The sequence below is a fragment of the Typopeltis vanoorti genome, chromosome 10 (genome assembly GCF_054136105.1).
Source record: "Typopeltis vanoorti isolate ZY-2024b chromosome 10, IOZ_Tvanoo_1.0, whole genome shotgun sequence".
Lineage (NCBI taxonomy): Eukaryota > Metazoa > Arthropoda > Arachnida > Uropygi > Thelyphonidae > Typopeltis > Typopeltis vanoorti.
Genome location: NC_143558.1, coordinates 12,825,121 through 12,847,716, shown reverse-complemented (window position 1 = coordinate 12,847,716; position 22,596 = coordinate 12,825,121). Strand labels below are relative to the sequence as shown.

At 36.4% G+C, this 22,596-nt stretch overlaps 1 protein-coding gene across 3 annotated transcripts in view; it reads left to right on the top strand.

Annotated features, from left to right (window-relative positions):
* Nucleotides 1-22,596, top strand: part of RyR (Ryanodine receptor) — a 1,703,288-nt gene that overhangs the window by 1,311,745 nt on the left and 368,947 nt on the right. For all 3 annotated transcript variants that reach the window (XM_090399345.1, XM_090399347.1, XM_090399344.1), the window contains exons 88-90: nucleotides 8,133-8,232; nucleotides 13,941-14,020; nucleotides 18,072-18,148. In XM_090399345.1, coding sequence (XP_090255471.1) covers nucleotides 8,133-8,232; nucleotides 13,941-14,020; nucleotides 18,072-18,148 — 257 coding nt within the window. The remainder of the gene's footprint in view (nucleotides 1-8,132; nucleotides 8,233-13,940; nucleotides 14,021-18,071; nucleotides 18,149-22,596) is intronic.

Sequence of the window (22,596 nt, the reverse complement as noted above, 5' to 3'; positions counted from 1 at the left end):
AGTCCTGAAGATACTTTCAGGTGCAAACTTTGTTTGCTCACACTTGGATAAAGGATTAAACTAAATTTATTATACTCTAACCAAGTGAAAAATAAACTTTCAACAGGTTGAAGATTTGCGTGTTGCAGAAATTGGTTGATAGGTGGAAAAGAGGAGATATGATTGAGACATTCAAATTGTTGAAGGGTTTCTATAGGATTAATTCAGAGGATATTTTTGAGAACAGGACTGGTGGTGGGAGGTCTAGGGGACATCCATGGAAGCTGGGCAAGAGCGTGGTCAGTAAGGGTGTTAGAGCTGGGTTTTTTACTTTTAGAGTGGTGAATGAGTGGAATAAACTGCCAGAGTCTGTTGTGGGTACTATGACAGTAAATGAGTTCAAGGCAAAGTATGATAGATACTGTGTGAATGTCGAATAGTTGCAATGGACATGATGTTTAGGGTCTCCCTCGATGAGTCTAAGGACTCCTTGGAGTCACCCGTAGTAATAATAATAAATAGTTCCACATATATTTCTTCTTAACTGAAGACTCCACAAATTTAGAAGCTTCCTACATTCATAATATGAAACTGGTTTTAAAAGTGTCTTGTATACTGCTAGTTTAATGTTTTGACTAATTCCATATAAATTTATTCAGTTGACTCACCACTATAGCACCTTTTTTATTCTAGTATCTATTTTCATATTTAATTTACCATCTTCATTAAATTGCACCTAAATAGATGAAATATTTACTTGTTCTATAAGTTCATTCATGATGCTGTTGATTTTTCTATATTCCTGCCTATTTTCATAGTTTTTGTCTTTTTTTTTTACTGATCTGATTTTAGTGCCAAATTTGTTACCTCATGTATTTAATTTAATTAACTAATCCTGCAAACTGATAATAGTATATTTATCTGCATCAGTTTGCATAAAGTGCTGTGAATAACATCTGCAATTTTGATATAAGGTTTATTGCCACCATTTCCTTTATAATGTTGTTATCCATCCATAATAATATAAAATAATGTATATCTTTGTCTTATACTTGTTTAACATCAAACCATCTTGCTGAACCTCTTGCAATTGCAACTGCTGACTTACGCTAAATTTCGCAAAAGAAATTGGAGAAAGAATTTTGGAGAAAGAAAAAAATATGAAATACTATTACAACAGGCCACTAGGCTTAAATCCTTGGGAAAATGACGGTGGTGATGATGAAGGATTGATAAAATGCAATTTTCAGAGTCTAGTGGATAGGAGAAAGATATAATTAAGACATATAAGTTGGTAATATAATGGGATGGATGGATGGGTTGAAGAAGATGAAGGAGTTATATTAGATTAGTGCATTGGATTGGACACCGGCTATCCGATAGGTATCAGCAAGTTATGTGTGGGGGAGTGATATCCAGGAAAAGGAAAGTCACTAGTGGTGTGCTTCAGGGGTCTGTTTTAGGGCCATCACTATTTAACTTGTATATTAATTATATTTGCGAAGATTTGAATGGAGATATTCAGTTGTTTACAGATGATGCAAAGTTGGGACAAACCATGAAGAGTAGAGAGGATGTTGTGGCCTTGAATAAATTGAAGAATATCGATGCGAGTTCAATGTTGCAAAATGTAAGGTTTTAAAATTTGGGAAACAAGATGGGATGCAGAATTTATGCTTGGTGAGGATATACTGTCAGAGGTGGAGGAAATAAGAGATCTGGGGGTGATTGTGGATAAGGATCTGAAATTTAAGGGACACATAGCCAAAATTGTGAAGACAACACAAAGGCTTCTGAGAATGATGTGGAGGACACTGACTTGTAGAAGTAGGGAGATTCTTGTTCCATTGTATAAGGCTTTGATTAGGCCACACATAGAATATTGTGCCCAGATTTGGTCACCTGGTTTTCAGAAGGATGAAGAGATGTTGGAGAGGGTCCAGAGGTGACTGACTAAGGTAGTTTCAGACCTCTGGAATGTTGAGTATGAGGAAAGATTGAGAAGATCAACTTGCTGAGTATGGTGGACAGGAGGAGGAGGGGAGATATGATAGAGACTTATAAGTTATTAATGGGTTGTTATAGGATCAATGGTGGATCAATTCTACAGAAAATAGTGGGAGATCAGGAGAGAACCAGAGGTCATCCCTGGAAGCTGTATAAGGAGGGTGTGAGTAGGGGAATGAGAAGCAGGTTATTTTCACTCAGAGTTGTGAATGATTGAAATGCCTTTCCTGAGAGTGTGGTGTCTGCAGAGAATTTGAGTGTGTTTAAAGTGTGGGATGATGAGTTGTGTGTATGATAAAGGACCTCCTAGATGAGTCTTGGATTCCATGGGGTGTTGGGTGATAATAATAATAATTACCAGATTAAAAGAACAGCTTTTTTCATAGAATGGGAGGGACAAGGAGAAAAACAAGAAGCCATCCCCAGAAACTGTGCAAAGAGAGAGTTCACCAAACAAGGTGGGGTAAAGTTTAGAGGAATTTTTTTCATGGAGAGAGAGAGAGGGGATGGTGGATAATTGCAAGTATCATGAATGTAGCAGTGAATATATTTAAGGTTCCATTTGAAGCTATGTATGTGACTGTGAGACCATCCACAACGAGTCTTTTGACTTCGTGGAGGTCTCATAATAAAAATAATAATCAAGGATACAAAAATGCATACTTCATGGTGGAATCAAAAAGAGGCAGGCCAAGAAAACAAGGATAGATATCAGAAGTGCTTAGGAAGCCAGCATGTACTCTGAGAGAATGCAAATCTCCCCATGACTCTTCTTTATCTACATATAATAGAAAAACAAAAGCTATGGGACAGATTCATAATAATAACCTTATGAAGTTGTCCAGAGTTTATTTATTTATTATTTTATTTCTTTTCTATTTCATATTTATTTCTTATTCTGCTGTTTAGATTTCCAAACGGAATCTGCTTTTTTTTTTCTTTTCTTTATGCTAGCTGCCTTCTTCAATGACTTGAAAACTCCTTCATTTCTCCATTAGTTGAATTTTTAGTGAAACCAGCCTAAATGTCTCATTGTCTATTTTCCTATTTTGAAATTTGCACACATCACAGTACTTAAAACTGGCCTGCCATTCAAGAAGAATAGCTTTCTGTTTAATGTATTAGACTACTATAGAATTCCTTCCTTTTTGTGATAAATTTTGCCTACATATAACTTCTTGTAGTTATTTAGTTGACCGTCACTTGTTTTTGTCATCTTTGCCTTGGTACAACATACATCAACATACATCAATTATGTTGATGTATGTTGTACATCTCTCTTCTTCTTCTGCTAATTGCTTTATTATGATAATGGTGTCAATGTTGAGTTTATTCCAATAGTTTACTTTTTATTGTTTTTCCTGATTCCTTGATGGAAACAGGTGGTGGTGATCAGCCATAAGAAAACTTCTTTGAGGAAAGGATGTGTATTTGCAAGCTGGTGATTATGAGATGCTGAGAAAAACAAACTGGAATAGCATGGAATGAAGAAATTTGGTAGAAAGGAGATCATTTGTGCTTGGGAGCTAGTTCAGAAATTAACATTAGCTGTATCATAGTACACCAACAATTAGGAGGATATATAAGATAGGTGTAAAATGGATAAGTGGTGATGTTAAGAAAGTAATCTAGAAAAAGATGATGGATACACTTTTAAGACAATGATCAGTTATGTGAGGTTCATAAAGATTAGAAAAGTGATTAATTTGGTAAAGAAAGAGAAAGCATTATGATAAGCACTTACCCATTGAACTTGCTAAAATTGTTGATAGGAAATTAGTTTTATATTTGATAGGATGGATAATAATTGCTGCAGAGGATCAAGTTGAAGTGTTTAATGAGTATTTCATTAAGGTATTTCATTCTGGTGAGTGTAATTTCATACAGCTTTAATAAGGATGGAACAGTAGAGAAGGAGCTACTAGTGAGTGATTACATGTTTTTAAATATATAAGGTATTTAGTGAACTCAGTCAGGACAGATTACATGGTGACATAACACCATGTATTTTAAGATAATGTTCAGAGAGTTAATTTTAAGTGTTAACATGCTTCTTTTGTGAACGTTTTGTGACAGAGAAGTTTGTAAAAGAGTGGAAGGAATAAAATTGTTCCAACTCACAAAGCAGGCTACCAAATCGAAGTCTCTAAAATCTGGTTTGCATATCTGCAGTTAAGGTGTCATAGATATTAAGTTGAAATATAAAAAAATGTTTAGTGTAAAAATGGGAGGATATATTATTATTATTATTATTATTATTATTATAGGATAATAATAATAATAATATATTATTATTATAATATATTATAATTCCCAATGAGCCTCTCACAATGAGTCCTTGACTCATTGTGAGAGGCCCCTCTGCCATCCACACAGATCATGATACTGTGCCTTAATACATTTATATTCTCTGCAGACACCACACGCTCAGACAATGTATTCCAATCATTCACCTCTCTAATGTAGTAAACCTGTTTCTCACTCCTTTGCTCACACCCTCCTTAAACATCTTCTAGGGATGACCTCTTGTTCTCCCTCCATTTCCCACCATTCTATGAAAAACCCTCTTCAATGTTCATATAGAACACCTTACCAACTTATAGATCTCTATCATATTACCTTCTCCTATCTACTTGACTCTGTAAATTGCATATTCTCAACCTTTCTTCATACTCAGCATTCATTCCAGAGATCATAAATCATCTTAGTCAATTGCCTCAGAGACTTTATATATATATATATATCAGTGGCACTGCATGCCAGTTTCCATTGGACATGCTGTCGTGCAGCTTATATAACCCACGATACAAAATTGACATCAATTTGACATCAATATGATTGCATTTTTATTGATGTGTGAAAGATTGGGGGAACAATCTGTTTGTTGTAGGATTTATTAGAAAACAGCAATGAAGGAGAATGCTCTATTTGGTTGGTATATTTGAATTACTCAAAGGCGAAAATATGTGAACCATTATTTATAGCACATGTGAGAATGGGATATGAAAGGAAAGAATAAGTGTAAGTAGAAATACTTTCTAAGATGAAAAGCCAAAACGGCTATTTTTTTCTGGCGAGGTTGATATAAGTTAAGGGGATAAAAATCCCTTATTGTTTTTCAGCCAGTAAGCGAAACTAAGATTGAAAACTACGATCTGTAACGTTTCATGCCGACGAACTGTCAGCGTATCCAAGCGTAAGTGACCACTTGGTAGTGCCACACCACGGCAACTCGTTGCAAAGGTGGAGCAAGATCCCTCACTGTTCTTGATATTTTCTCATAATGTAAAACACACAGCTCTTAAGAGATGTAGTACTGTTTTACATTATGAGGAGAGGTCACTACCCAGACCGGTTTCAACCTTTTTTGAGGTCTTTGTATCTTTGCTTCTAAGTTCGTAAGTTTCACCGTACCCCTTACATAATCATTTCTCAGACAATCCTTTCTGGTCACACCGCACATCCACCTAATATTCTCATCTCTGCTACCTCCATCCTACTGATTTATTTTTTCTCATTGCCACAGTTTCCATAGCATACATCATAGCTGGTCTCACTACTGTCCTGTAGATTTTGCCTTTAAGATTGATCGGTACCCTCTTATCGCATAGCACTCCAGCCATCTCTCTCCAGTTCCTCCATCCTGCTTGTATCCTGCATCCCACTTCCTTCTCAGCCTCACCATCCTCTTTCATTGTTGAACCCTAAGTATCTAAAGTCACTGACCTTCCTGATGACATTTCCTTCCAGCTGTAGATCTGTCTCCTGGCTGCCATCCACTTTGCAACACATATACTCTGTCTTACCTCTGCTCAGTCTCATACCTCTCGCTTTCAGTACTTTCCTCCAACTTTCCAGTTTAGCTGCCACTTCTTCTCTTGATTCTGCACACAGCACTTTGTCATCTGCATATCTGCATACAACATAGTCCAAGGTGCGTCTTCTCTCACCTCCTCTGCCACCACCTCCATCACAATATTAAACAGGAACGGACTTAATGCTGACCCTTGATGCAAGCCAACTGTCACTGGAAAACTTTCTGTCTCTCCCAGACAGGTTCGAACTCTTGTCTTCACATTTCTGTACATCTCCTGCACCAACCCTGACATATTCCTCCGGTACCTTCTTCTCCCTCAAACACCTCCAGACTTCTTGCCTTGCCACTCTATCATAAGCTTTCTCCAGATCAATAAAAACCAGATGTAACTCCCATTGCTTCTCTCAAAACTTTTCCATCATCTGTCATAACCCAAAGATAGCATGTCGTCGACCAACCAGGCATGAAGCCAAATTGCTCCTTTGCAATCTCCACCTCCTTCCTCAGTCTTCCATCAAGAACCCTCTTTAGGATCTTCATTGTGTGGGACATCAACTTTATTCCTCTGTAATTCTTACAGTCTTGGGCATCCCCTTTACTCTTGTAGATGGGGACAAGAGTACTTTCCCTCCATTCCTCAGGTATATTTTCCTGTTGACAAACTTTTATTAACAGGTCCCGCAGCAGGTCAATTCCCTCTTCCCCTAGTGCCTTCCATGCCTCCACTGGGATCCTGTCAGGGCCTACCGATTTTCCATTCTTCATCCTCTTTATGGCTTACATTCTTCTTCCTTCACTTCCACTCTACTAATGTTCTGCACCATCCCAACATTAGGTTCCCCATCTTCTCTGTGAGTCCTTACATTTTCTTCATTCAAAAGCCCTTCAAAGTATATTCTCCATCCTTCCTTAATACCCTTCCTCCAGAGTCTTTGATCTGCCTCACATCTATGATGTCCTTTGATGCCTTATTTCTACATTTTGCCAATCGATAAATCTTTCTCTGTCCTTCCTTTGTTTCTAATTGAACATAAAGGTCTTGATATGCCATGGCCTTGGCCTGTGCAACAACTCTTTTGGCTTCTCGCTTTTTCTCTCTGTACTCCTCTCTGTCCTTATTCCTCTCTTGACTCATCCCACTTCTGCTTTGCCTTCCTCTTAGCCATCACTGCATCTTGTACATTATTATTCCACTACCAACCCTACTTCTGCTCTCTAATCTTTCTGGATGTTTCATCAAGCACCTCAATTGCACAGCTTAGAATTACTTTGGAATTATGTCTCCACCAGTCTTGTATACTTTCTAGTCCATCCAAAATTCTCCCTAAAACGGTTCCTCACACCCTCTTCTTTTAAGCGAAACCACTTAATTTTCTTCCTCTCATGGCTTCCAAAGGTTCCTATCTTCGACTTTATTTTAAAGTCTGTGCACAGCAGCTGGTGTTGCTGCATCACCTGATCTGTTGGGATCACCTTACAATTTGTTATTGCCTTAAGATGTTTTCTTCTAATCAAAATGTAATCAATCTGTGAACTATTGTTGTCACTTCTGAATGTTATCAAATGCTCTTCCCTCTTACAGGAAAAGGAGTTCACAATTGCCAGATCAAACACTACTGCAAAGTCCAAAATTCTCTCTCCTTCCTGGTTCATCATTTTCACTCCATAGCCACTATGCACTATTTCACAGTTCTTATTCTGTCTCCCTATGTGTTCGTTCACGTCTCCTCTGACAATCACCACCTATGCAAATTTGGTTTTCTTAAATATTTGTTGTGCCTTCTAATGCCAGGTTATGGCTTTCCTTGGGTTAGTAATATTTTCCTGAGTTAGTAATAGTTCTCTCTTTTTTAGTATAGTTATAGCATTTTTGCTGCATTACAATTTCTACTAAGATCTAGGAGTTTGAATCTAATGTAAGATGTGAAAATCCTTTTGTCATTTCAAGGTGAGTTGATTAAATTCACATGCAGGTGATAACTCTGAAGAAACCCTGACTTTTCATTCTTTGAAACAGATAATAGTACCAGAAGAACACACCCAATTAACAGACATCATTCACTGGTTCATAGCCTTTTGGCATAATTCCAAAACAACACCTCGGACATACATAGGCCATTTTTTCTAACAAAAGTTATTTGGTTTATTTAACCTTATTATATTTATGCAGATTATACACCAACTAGTTTGGTTTCTTTAGTCAAAAAACTGTTTTGAATATACACTTCTATTCTGTTCATTTTTTAAGCCCATGTTTATAATTTCAACATTGTTTTTTACAATTAAAAACATATCACAGTTCAGTTCATAATACAAAAATATTTTACAGGAACAAGAAATGGAAAAGCAGAAACTGTTATTCCAACAGTCAAGACTGGCAGATAGAGGGGTTGCTGAAATGGTTTTGCTCTTCATCTCTGCATGTAAAGGTATATTTTTAACTTATGCTTTCACAGTTATAACTCTTTTCCATATCAGAACCTTTCTCCATATATTTTTCAAAATTTAAAATAAAGTTTTAAAGCACCTGTGTAGCTTAGTGGAGAAGGCATGTGCCTTCCACAGTGCTAAATCACCTAAAGAGAGAGTGTCATACGTTCAATTCTGGTCATCGACTAGAGGAACTTTTACTAAGCCTTTTTGTGACCGGTTCCCATGCTCTGGCATGGGCAAGAGAGTTTCTTCTCCTGGAAACTTGGGTTTTTTCATCCCATAAACCCAAAAAAATCATCTGCAGAGCCCACTATTTTAAGACAGTAAACGTAATGTTAGGATTAGGGACCACGAGATGGCAGCATTTCTCCGTCGCCTCTCTTCACCAGACCATGTATAATTAGTGATAGTCTTGGGCCAGCTATCTCCGATTGGCTACTTGTGGAGATTGAACCCCCCCCCCAGTCTCCAAAAAAGTTTGATAGATCTAAAACAGTCTCACCTACTCCCTATATGAGAAAAAGGCATTAGCTGATAGCTGCTTAATAAATTAAGAAAGGATTTGTTAGATATGGTGACAAGACTGTAAAATGCCTCCTCGCATGTAATGCATTCGAATCACTCAGCATGCTTACAGGCAATGCATTCGAATCATTCACTGCTCTTCATGCAAAAAAAACCCTGCTTCTAACTCCTTGCTCACATCCACCTTATACAGTTTCCAGGGATGACCTCTTGTTCATTAATATGGAAAACCACTTCCATATTAATCATAAATATCCCTTACCAACTTATATGTCTCAGTCATATCCTCCCCCCCTCCTATTCACTTGACTCTGCACATTGTATTTTCTCAACATTTCTTCAATCTCAGCATTCCAGAGACCAGAAACCACATCAGTCACTCACCTCTGGCCCTTTTTTAATATCTCTTAAAAGGTTAAAGAGATAGGTAACCAAATTTGCAGTCTGTATATGTCCGAATGCCTTATACAAGTCAGTGTCCTCTGCATCACTACCAGAATCTGTTCTGCTCTCCTCACAATGTCAGCAATGTGTCCTCTAAATTTTAGGTTCTTTTCCACCATGGCCTACAGATCTGTTATCTCCCCTACCTCCTGTAATATATACCAATGAGTTATATACTCTGAATCCCACCTTTTTCCCCTAATTCTGAAACCTTACATTTTGTAACATTGAACTGTTAGTCCCACGGCAATGCCCATTCAGCAGAATATTCAAGTCCCTGTAAAACCACAACATCTGCTCTACTCTTCATAGTTCTTCCCAACTATGCATCATCTGCAGACACCGGAATATCTCCATTGAGACCTTTCCCAATATCACTAACACAATGTTCATACATAATCATACAAATTAAACAGCAATGGCTCTAAAACAGATAACTGAGGCATGCCACTAGTGATTTTCATTTTCTGAGATATTGCTTCCCTCATTCACAACTTGCTGATACCTGTCAAGCCAATCTCTAATCTAAGATAAGAACAGGTGAAGTTAGATAACAGATTGGTAATCTAATCTGATCTGTTCTAATTTAACTATCCACATATCACGTGGCCATCTATCAAAAGCCTTTGCCTCTCTCTACGCATCTCCATAATCCAATGCACTTGTCACCTTATTGTAAATATTAATGAGATTGACACTGTTGTCAGCCCAATTTTGAATCTTGGTCCTTGCTAACCTCTCCAACACTTTAATCACAACCTTTGCACATAGATTAGCCTATAATTTAAACTTGAGTCTTGTTACCTCTCTTATAAAGTGGTACCATCTTAACTTCTCTTCTATGGAGGCTATATGAGCTATATCCTCTGCTTAGCTTATTTTAAGACTCATATTAAAGAAGTATGTCAAGACAGGTGTCACCTCCCTGGCACACTCACTTGAAACACATGTTGATATACCATCAAGCCCCATAGACTTATTAACATGAAGATTACTCAGTTTCCCATATAGTACTGTTCACTCACAATTGTGATCTCCTTCTCCTCTCTTTCCACTTCACTCAAGCTGTCTAGTATTTCACCCCCATTCACAAGGATGAAATACCTTTAAGAAAGCTCATTTAATATCTCAGCTATATCCTCTGTAATGGTTATCCTTTTTACCATGTACACCAATCTTTCACAATCATTTCCTTCTACTGTATTTATCAAAATAACTCTAAAGGTGTTTTTTGCTTCATTAGCTAACTTCTCATATTGCACTTTTGCATCCAAGACGTCACCTTCTATGTCTCTTGTTTGTACTCCTTATTCAACTGATTAGTACCTCTTGGTATTGTGTCACAACTCCATATTTCACAACTTTACCAAAATTCCAGAGAAACAGTTTGATTTGTCTGTATTCAAAGTTTTAGTCTTATCATCCCCTTTATGAAGCAGAACAATTTTGACCTCTTTCCACTCCTTTAGGATTTGGGCAAATCTAAAACTCACTTTAAAGAGGTAAGGCAAAGCTGTTGTTACAGCTTTATTGACATACCTCACATACCTCCTGCTCCCTACCACTGTTGTCAAGTTCTGCATGATGTGACTTTTGTGGAGAATAAAATACCCAATGAATTGCTCATTTAACATCTCTACTATCTCTTCCTCACTAGTAATCATTCTACCATTCTCTCCAACCACTATCATCCTTCCATAATCATTCTTTCTTTGTTTCTTCTACTGGTCACATATCAAAAAACTCCCCAGGATTTTTTTTTTTTTGTCTCATTAGTTAACTGCTGCTCATACTTTTGCTACCCTTACCAAGTGAGTTACCTCTCTTGCTTGCTCTTTGTACTCCTCCTGCAACCAACTATCACCAGCACTCATCTTATTCTGCCTCTATAATGTCTTCTTCTTCTTCCAAATTGCATGCTTCATCTCTTCATTCATCCATTCATCCATCAGGAATTAACATTCCTGAACAGGTCCCAAGCAGCACTGAGCTTCTTTCGTTTCAACTCTTCATTTCATGCTATAGCTGCAAGCTGTCTGAGGTTGTCATAATCACCAGCCTTATAGTTCCTGATTCCTATACATCATGCAGGATGACTTAAATAGACTGGCTGTATGGGTAAAGAACTGCTGCCAGTTTAATGTAACAAAGTATGAGGTCATGCACTTTGTGAAGTAGAAATCATAAGCAGAATGCTACATTAATGGAATTGACTACAAGAAATTGATGAGAGAACAAGCAATTTGGAAGTGATTATATACTGGGTTACAAAGCTGGTGAAGCATCTCATGAACTAACTCTCATTAGCAGCTCATGAGTAGCATGAATGAGGACGAGGAAGGATGAATGTGACCCGGAGATGTATATAACTTTAGGAAGTGTAGTTGATTTGGAGGATGATTAAGTAGGATGCTTGGAGAGGGAGGTACTGAGAGAAGTGTAGGTATGAAAAATGAGTTGAGAGGCTTGAATGGACTCAGAAGACTAATTAATGTGAATCAAAAAAGAGTAGAAGTGAGAGAGAGAGAGAGAGAGAGAGTTAATGAGAAAAGAAAGAAAGGTAATGAAAGGAAGCCATTATAGTGCTGAAGCAAGGTATGGAGATGTAGGAAGGCATGTAAATGAGAGAGAGAGAGAGAGAGAGATAATCTCAGGAAGGAGAGAAAAGGAGGACTGTAGGTGTTCAAGGAATAAATAGATCAATGAAAAGTGTGATGTGAGGCAAAAAAAAAGAAGCGTGATGGAGTTAATGAGAAAGGAAAGATAGGTAATGTGAAGAAGGCATGATAGTGTAGGAGCAAAATACAGAAGATGACAGGAAATCAGGTAAAGAGAGAGAATGTCAGGGAGGAGAGAAAATGAGGACTACTGTAGGTTAGCAAGAAATGAATAGATAATTGAAAAGTATGATATATGTAGATTCCATGATTCTTGGCAGGAAAATAGGATGCTAGAAGAGTGCTTTCATGAAAGAACAATAGAAACTTTAACTATAGCAATTAAGTAAAGTCGGCATGTGAATGAGTTGATAGTGATGGTAGATATAAATGACTTGACAGGTAGCATGAAGCAGGTGGTGATAAATCCAAGGTTAATATTAGAGATTATGCAGCTGAAGAATGTGAGAGGGAAAATAAACAGAGTGTCTTACCAAATATGGATAGCAATAATGAATGACATGATAGCAAGAATTCAACAAAAGAGAGGCTTACTACTAATACTTATCTTTTTTAACAGCTTGCATTGACCTAGCACATCTTCGCATTCATATCATCATCCTTCACACAAAACATATTATCAAAAGTATTATACACAGAGCGCATACCATTTTTTTCTTTGGAATATTATAAAAACATTTAAATTATTAAACAAATTTTATTACTTAAATTAAGGGGATATTATATTCGGGGATATTAAATTAAGGGGATATTAATATTAAAATATTAAATCTAATATTAAAGCTAAAAAGCTTCATTTCGGCAATTTTCATTGCCGAAATGAAGCTTATTAGCTCTTTATATTTAAGTAAATTTTATTACATTGACATAGAATTGTTTCAGTATATATAGCTGAAGTGATAGAGCCAGGACCACTCCTGGAAATTGTGTAAAATTGTGATTAGCAAGAGTGTGACAACTCAATTTTATTCTTGGAGGGGTGGCAAATGGGTTGCCAGAGGCAGTTTTCAGTGATTCATCAGAGAATGAGTTGAAGGAGAATTATGATAAGTATTGTGTGAATAATGGTTAGTTCCAGCCTCCCATAATGAGTCCTTAACTTTATAGAGATGCCCAAGAAAATAATACTAATAATTCAGTCTACTCTTTAATAATTTAATGGTTCTCCTAATTATAGAAAGTCTCTTAATTATTATTTCTTACATATTCTAAAACCAACAGATTCTTTCTTTTCTTTGGTTTCACTGAAAAGTGCATATTATTATTATTATTATTATTATTATTAAACAAGACCTCATGGAGTCAAAGACTCATCTAGGAGGTCCTTTTATCTTACACACACATCTCATCATACCGTGTCTTAAACACATTCAAACTACTTGCAGACACCACGCTCTCAGGCAAGGCATTCCAATCACTCACAACTCTGCACGAAAAAAACCTGCCTCTCACTCCCTTACTCACACCCTCCTTATACAGTTTCCAGGGATGACCTCTGGTTCTCCCCTGATCTCCCACTATTCTCTGTAGAACTTCTCCACCATTGATCCTATAACAACCCCTTACCAACTTGTAGGTCTTTATCATATCTCCCCTCTTCCTTCTCTCCACGAGACTCTGCAAATTACATCTTTTCAATCTTTCCTCATACTCAACATTCCAGAGGTCAGAAACTACCTTAGTCAGTCGCCTTTGGACCCTTTCCAACATCTCTTCATCCTTCTGAAAACCCGGTGACCAAATCTGGGCACAATAGTCCAAGTGTGGCCTAATCAAAGCCTTATACATTGGAACAAGTATCTCCCTACTATGCCACAGTTCATTGTGTACCCACTCAATACACAAATGGACCATTATGTTTTATATCTCTGAATTACAAGGGCAGATGATTTGTACTTTCAACATATTAAACAAGCTTATTTTTTGTTCATGGGGTTGAAGAATTTATTATTCTACTTTTTTTTTTTACTTATCATTATTTAAAATGCATTATAATGATTTTGTTGCAGGGTTGTTGAACCATAACTGAACTTGCATACATAATTTACTTTTTTCAGGAATCCAAACTCCTATGGTAATGAACACTCTGAAGCTTGGTATTTCCCTTCTTCGTGGTGGTAATGTTGATGTGCAAATAGTTAGTTTCTTTTTTTTTTTTATGTAACAGTAATCTAGATGTTTTATTAACTTTCATAATTAATAAAAAAAAATTCTTACATCTAGTAGTTAAATGAAAATGCATATACAGACATATTTTATATACATAATTAAGTTTGAGTTTTCAGGAGGCAAAGTGGTCAGAGGGTCCCAGAAAGAGAAAATGAGAGAGCACCCATGGGCCAAATAAAAGCTTGTTTTCTATAAGCAGCCTAGCAGAACCAATAATCACAATTCTGCCACTAGTTAAAGGATTTGTATTACACATTGACTCTTTTCATTACGCATATTAGGATAAACGCTTGTTAAAGTTCTTGATACAGTAGTTTAAATTGGGTAAAATGTCAACTATCATGTTGGCAGTTTACATTTCATATTACTGAGATATGAAAGCATGGTTTAATGATTGCAGTATTTTGTCTCTGTACAGACATCACTGATGGTACAACATAAACCATTAAGATTCATACAGGCAATAGGAGAGTGCAGATTATTTGATTTAAGCCAGATAGTATTAGTATATTTACAAGCCTCCATGGAGCAGAAAAGACTCATAGTGGGAGGTTGAACACTCAGAGACTACAATAGCTTTCATACCCTGCCTTGAATGCATTCAATGTTGGAGCATTCACCACCCACTCTGGCAATGCATTCCATTCATTTATCTGCCACAGAAAAAATATTCTTTTCACTTCTTTACTCACACCTTTGTACAAGTTCTGGGGACCTCTCATTCTCATATTTTTCACATCACTGATTATCCTATGCAATAATTCCCCTGTATCTATTTGTTAGGCTCCTCTCACCAACTTATATGACTAAATCATATTACTCCTCCTATTTTCCAAGCTGTGAATACCACATTCCTTCAATTGATTCTCATACTCTGTATTCCAAAGTCCTGAGACAGTCTTAGTTATCTGCACTCCCTCCAATGTTTCTCGATAACTAATATATCCAGGTGACCAAATCTCAGCAGAGAAATCCAAATGAAATCAATTAAGTGTTTTATACAGTGAAACTATCACCTACTTATCCACGAGGACAGGTCAAGTGATTATAATGGGGAGCTTTAACTATGGAGATATAGACTGGAAGGAAGAAAGATCGCATGGCAGGAAGGAAATAGAATTTATGCACCTGCTAAGAGATAATTACTCAAGGTAGCATGTGATGGAGGAAGCTAGGGATAGGAAAGTTATTGGACCTGGTCATAGGATCAGAAGAGATATCCATAACATTTCCTCCAGTTGTCGAAAGTGACCATGGTCTTGACTTGGGAGATTGTAAAACATAAGGAACATTCTATCAAGAAGGGGTATTTGTGGAACTACAAGGCAGGTGATTACCACATGCTTAGGAAAAGGGTTAAATCTGTACCATCACATAACACACTGTAGAGTAAGGATTAGTAGTGTATGGGATATAGTTAAGGGTCATCTAGAGGAAGCAATATTAAATTACTGCTAATTAAGTTATTGCTTTAATCTAAGGTACAGAGGTTTAATCAGATAGGAGTTAGATGGATGACTAATATCATGAAGCATCAGCTGCAAAAGAATAAAATGCTGTGGAAGGTATATAAAAAGAAAGGTGACCAGCAAACCCAAGAACAATACAAGGCTCAGGCAAGAAAGGTGACCAGCATGGCAAGGAAGGCAAAATCAGATTATTAGAAGAATCTAGCCAAGCAGCAAAAGGAAATCCCAAAGAGTTCTTTTGTTATGTGGCAAGTAAGAGGAAGAGTAACTATGGAAAATTAACCCTAATGAGTGATGATGGTCACGAGACAGAAGCAGATAAAATAGTTGAGTTACTGAGTGACCACTTTGCAAGGGTATGTCATCCTAGTGAGGTTACTGCTTTAACATATGTGATAGACACTGATGTAGGAACAGAAGTGGATGAATTGGAGGTTCTTAGGATATCACAGAATCTCCATATAAATACAGCTGTGGGATTAAATGGGATATCAGGTAGGGTTTTGCAAGAATGTGCAGGGAAACTGGCAGTGCCTCTCTGACTAGGCTCTTTAAGTCTCAGCTCTGGCAGAGTTCCAAGGGAGTGGAAAGAGGGCAAAATAATTTTTCCCTTGCCTAAGGGAGGTTCTAAGACTGCATGAAGAATTGCAAATGAAAAAGCTTTGCGCAAGATGGGTGCTACACTTGCTCACAGCAGATCAAAGATGCACATACATGAAAATCTCTGAACAGTGCTTGGAGTGTTTTAACAAGAATAAAATTGATTTTGTGCATCAATTTATTATTATGGATGATACTTGGATTCACCATTACACACCAGAATCCAAACAGCAGTCAAAACAGTGGACAGAAGCCGGTTGTTCAGTGCCAAAGAAGACAAAGTTGGTTCTATCAGCAGGAAAGGTCATGGCATCGATGTTTTGGGATACTAAAGACATTTTGTTTATTTATTAATTATCTGGAAAAGGTAAAACAATAACCGGGGAATATTATTCCAATCTTTTAACCAGACTAGATGAAAAAATTTGTGAGAAAAGACCTGGTTTGCAGAAGAAATAAATCATCTTTCATCAGGACAATGCACCTGCCCAAAAAGGTGTTTTGGCAATTGGAAATTTAAGGAATCTGCACTATGAATTGTTGGAACATCCACTCTATTCCCCAGATTTTTCTCACTCTGATTTCTATCTCTTTCCAAAACTCTTCCTCACTGGTCAGTGATTGCAATCAAGAGGTGATTGCAGCTGCAGAGGGATATTTTGCAGATCTTACTGAGAACCATTACATGAATGGGATAATGGCACTGGAGCATCGCTGGAATAAATGTATTAGTGTTAAGGGAGATTATGTTGAAAAATAAAAATTTATTTTTGAAATTATAAATTCGTTTTTTCATTGTTAAGCCAAGAACTTTTCAGACCACCCTCATATGTATGAGCATATTCGAGGTAAAAACACACGACTAGTGTTGTGCCACATAGTTCAGTGCTGGGTCACCCAATACCAAATCGAGCACTTGATCAATGATTTCTTGTGTTGTTACACTTTTTGGACGTCCTTTACGTCGATCATCTTCAAGGCTGGTACAGTCACATTTAAACTCAGCAGCCCATTTCTTAATTGTCAAAAATGAAGGAGAAGAGTACCCATAAACTTTTATGTACTTTGAATGAATTTCTTTTGCCGTTAAACCATCTTTTACAAAGTTTTTTATAACTGCACGATACTCAATTTTATCTATTTCAAGGGATACAGACAACACTTTTGCTTCAGACAACTGTATAAAACAAACTACTTGATCGAATGACTTGCAATTTCACATGAATGCTTATGACAGATGTACCAACTTAGAAAAAAAAATCGTTCTGATAGTGTTGCCATCTATATTCTAGGCCGAGAACTTTTCAGACCACCCTTGTACAGTGGCACAACTACCACCTTATCCCTACATGTCGATCATTTTGGCAATACAATGTGCAGTCTTTGCAGCACTTGAAATATGCTCTTTAAGCTTTAGACCACTGTTAATCATGACCCCCAGATGTCATCCATTTCCTGAAGCACAGTTCTATCAATACTATGAACTGCTTTATATATCTGCACTCCAAAATACAATACCTTGCACAAATTAATGTTAAAACTGCTACACTAAACCTTTTGCCCAAGCTAAATCTTCCTGAAGGAAAATAACATCAGCACGGTTCCTTATAATTAACCCAATGTTACATCATCTGCAAATAGCAGATCTCCATTTAATCCACATGAAATATCATTAAGAGATAAATTAACATCAGGAGATGAACCTTACTATATACTACTGGTTGCCTTCCTTTTTTTATACTCTCTAATTATTATAACATAAAAGAAAAATTAGGTAGTATGGAACTAGATTAATTTTTGAAAACATTTAGAAATAAATATATGTAAGAATTTATTAGAAAATTAATTTAGAGTCTGAAAAATTTATAAAATGAATGTTTTTAAATTTAGATAGCTTATATAGCTTATCGCATTTATGAGAACATACATTTTTTATATTTTGTATTGCAGCGTATGTTGAAACATCTAAAAGAAAAAAAGGATGTTGGATTTTTTACCTCTGTTGCAGGACTTATGAATTCGTGCAGGTAAATTTAAGCATAAAAACTATTTTCTTTAACTGTGAATGTTGTTTCAGGAATAAAAAAACAAATATGGACTGATTGCAGCTGGATTTCTGAGATCAACATAGATTTTAGTAAGCAGAACTTATATATAACAATTTGCTTACATATTACAAAAGAATGTGATATATTATATTAAAAAAGAGAAATATACAATATATAGAGAGTAGTATGTTTAGATGTCATAATCTATTTCCTGATAGTATCCTCAAGTGGCCTATACCCACAAGGGTGTAGGACACATGTACATACTGCATAAGTTAGGTTATATTGTTATTAATCTCCTATCAACAAATTTCTTCTGAATTAGTCTATTATTGTCAGTACTAATGTCCTATCTAACATTTCAGTCTTCCAAGCGACTGTTGACTAATCATTCCCCCTAGATCAGTGGTCGTGAACCTTTTTATGTGCACGTGGCAAAAATTTACTAATCGAGTTGCTGACATGCCCGGAGTTTTTAATAGGGAAAAAATTAATCTAACTTAATTTATTTATTTATAATATATATATATATTTATAATATTTTATAAATCATTATTTATAATTTTATAAAAATTATTTATCATTTTATAAATAATATTTTATTTTATTTATAATATTATTCAGTGTAAAATTGATCATTGTATTATTAAATTGATTTTAATGATCTTGGTTTGAAAGAAAAATGGTAGTGAGTGAGAAAAATATTTATGCATTGTAACTCACCATAGAAGTCAGCTGAACAGGGGAAGCAGCAGAAGGATGTCAACTTGTCATCAAAACACTCACTGTATTTACTCAAATATAACTTGCCCTTGCACCCCTGATTTTACTTTACAAAAAAAGACATTAAAAAGTTTTGCAAGAACGGTCAATGAGTTTAAGGAGTGGTATGATAGACTTTTTGTTTCTTAGGAAGGACCTCCCACAATGAGTCTTTTGACTCCATGAAGGCCTGAATAATAATAATAATAATATACCTTGACATATTTTTTTAATACGAGTCTTGCACTTGGTCAAGTCCCTAAAGAGTGGAAGGAGGGCAAGATTGTGCCACTTCATAAAGGAGGTGATCGAACTCAAGCATCAAACTATAGGCCTATCTGTGTGTCGGGTGTTGTGGTTAAGTTGTTGGAGAAGCTTGTGAGAGCTAGAATCCAGAGTTGGGTTGACAACAATGGTATAATCTTTGATGGACAGCATGGATTTGCTAAAGGGAGGTCGTGTTTTAGTAATCTACTTACTTATTACAATAAAGTGACTGCTTCCTTGGACAGAGGAGAAGGATACACAGTAATATACTTGGATTTCGCAAAAGCTTTTGATAGAGTGCCTCATGATAAGTTGACAGTCAAACTAGAGCAGATGGGGTTGGATATTAGATTAGTGCATTGGATTGGAGACTGGCTATCTGATAGGTATCAACAAGTTGTGTATGGGGGTGCAATATCCAGGAAAAGGAAAGTCACTAGTGGAGTGCCTCAGGGATCTGTTTTAGGGCCATTACTATTTAACTTGTATATTAATGATATTGGCGAAGATTTGGATGGAGATATTCAGTTGTTTGCAGATGATGCAAAGTTGGGAAGAACCATAAAGAGTAGTGAAGATGTTGTGGCCTTGCAAGAAGACTTGAATAAATTGAGTGATTGGGCAAGCAAATGGGGGTGTGAGTTCAATGTTGCAAAATGTAAGGTTTTAAAATTTGGAAAACAAAGATGGGATGCAGAATTTATGCTTGGTAAGAATATATTGTTGGAAGTAGAGGAAATAAGAGATCTGGGAGTGATAGTGGATAAGGATCTAAAATTTAGGGGTCACATCGCCAAAATTGTGAAGACAACACAAAGACTTCTGGGAATGATGAGGAGGACACTGACGTGTAGAAGTAGGGAGATTCTTGTTCCATTGTATAAGGCTTTGATTAGGCCACACATGGACTATTGTACCCAGATTTGGTCACCTGGTTTTCAGAAGGATGAGGAGATGTTGGAAAGGGTCCAAAGGCGACTGACTAAGGTAGTTTCTGACCTCTGGAATGTCGAGTATGAGGAAAGATTGAAAAGATGTAATTTGCAGAGACTAGTGGAGAGAAGGAAGAGGGGAGATATGATAGAGACCTACAAGTTGGTAAGGGGTTGCTATAGGATCAATGGTGGAGAAGTTCTACAGCGAATAGTGGGAGATCAGGGGAGAACCAGAGGTCATCCCTGGAAACTGTATAAAGAGGGTGTGAGTAGGGGAGTGAGAGGCAGGTTTTTTTCGTGCAGAGTTGTGAATGATTGGAATGCCTTGCCTGAGAGTGTGGTGTCTGCAAGGAGTTTGAATGTGTTTAAGACCCGGTATGATGAGATGTGTGTGAGATAAAAGGACCTCCTAGATGAGTCTTTGACTCCATGAGGTCTTGTTTAATAATAATAATAATAATAATAATGAAAAATGTTTAAACATGTTCATGGCGAGGTGATAGCAACTCACTCCCTGTGGTTAACAACATGCCCTCCCCAACAGCTATCATACTGCAGATACAAGAAAAACAAGTAGTTTTATTGTATCCCTGAATAAGGTACAGAACCTTTTGCAGTCTATGTAATGTATTTCTCAACAAATAGTGCAATTATAGACAGCTGGAATAAAAACGGTGCTAACTAATGAATCACGTGTCCCCTCTCACAGAAACTATGCTGTATAGACTCAAGCAAAACCATATGTTGCACTGGAAACACAGTATCTAACTAAAAACTATCATCCAATTTTTCAATTACATGAAATAAGTGTTTGTTTTATTGCATTTGAAATTCACGATGTCATTATGACAGATCACAAAGGCTAACTTCAAATAAAATTCTACCACGAACTGAAACATGCCATATAATGCATGTGTGAGTTCGCCTGCTAGCTCGAATGCAAACAAGTAGCAATAAAATTCAACCAAGGGTTGAAACTTTGTGTGAGTTGAGCCTGCCGGTAATGAGGTTCCATCAGAATGATAAACGACACTCCGTCGTGAATGTGTTAAAAGTAAGAAATATATAGTGAATGTTGTTATGATAGTTTCAGATGTTATGGAATTTGGTTGAAGAGAATTAGTATTTCACCTCAACAATTGTTGGTTGCCTTTGTCTTTGGGTCATGTGATCTTTTGTTAATACCACACCAATCATATACACGTCTTCATAGCTTCTCTGTCATGTAAAACAAAATTTAACTTGTACGTATTGTAACAATTAAAAAAAATGTTGAACAATTTATAAGCATATAAAAGGATATCACCTGTAAATCGTTGACATGCCAGCAAAATTCTCAGACATGCCACCTCTGGCACGTGTGCCATAAGTTCGTGTTCTAGGCTCTAGATCTTGGAGAATATGGCCCTCTAGGCACTTTTCTTGTCAACTTGGCATTTGGAGATGTTAATCTCCAAATGCCAATAATTTGGAGATGTTAATCTCCAAAATTGGAGATTAACATCTCAAATTTTGATATACCACTTGAAGGAAAGTGGTTGAATACCACTTTCCTTCATAATATGATCCGTATAGATGATGAATAAGTGTGGAGCTAATGTGCCACTCTTGTCTTACACTTAATTTTACATGAGACCATCTTCCACCATTTCCTTCAATTCTAACTGCTGACTTACAAGTTAAATATAGACAATGTATTGTTCTGTATAATTTTAGATTTACACAATAAGTGTAGCATTTTGAAAAGTTTATATCTGGACACCTTGTTTGTATGCCTTTTCCAGATCTAGAAAACTTAGTACAGATCCTTTTTATATTCCCATGATTTTTCAACTATTTGTTGGTAAAGTAAAATTAATTACTCTCTTGCTGAATTCAGTTTTTTTTTCTTTTTTTATACAAGTTTCTCTTCAATAATTTTTCTTGATCTCTACTTAAGTATGCTTACATAAATCTTGCCTGTAACACTTAGTAGAGAAATTTCTCTACTGAGGCTCTTATTCAGCTTTATATCCATTTTTATAGATGGGAACTATAAGCAATTCTATCTCAAACAACTGAAATTTGACCTTCTGACCAGACTCTCTGAATTATGCAGTGTAGCCACTGCAAAACTTTTAATCTCCATATTTGAGCACTCCTGGTTGAAATGTATAAAGATTTAAAAGTTTTGCAGTGGCTACACTACATACTTCAGAAAGTATCTGAATCCATACACTCAAGTACTCCAGTGTGCATTCATCTTGAATATTTCTGCTATTGTTCTGCCATTGTTTGTTTCACTTAACAATCTACCAAAGTAATTACTCCAGACAACTAAAATATTCTTATTTTTAGTTTTCATGTCATTTTTTTATCATCTTTGGTTCCTTTTACAGTACTCTTTTTTTTTTGGTACACTCTAGAACATGTTTAAATGTCATGAATGCTTTTATTAGATTACTACATCATGTTTAAATTAGA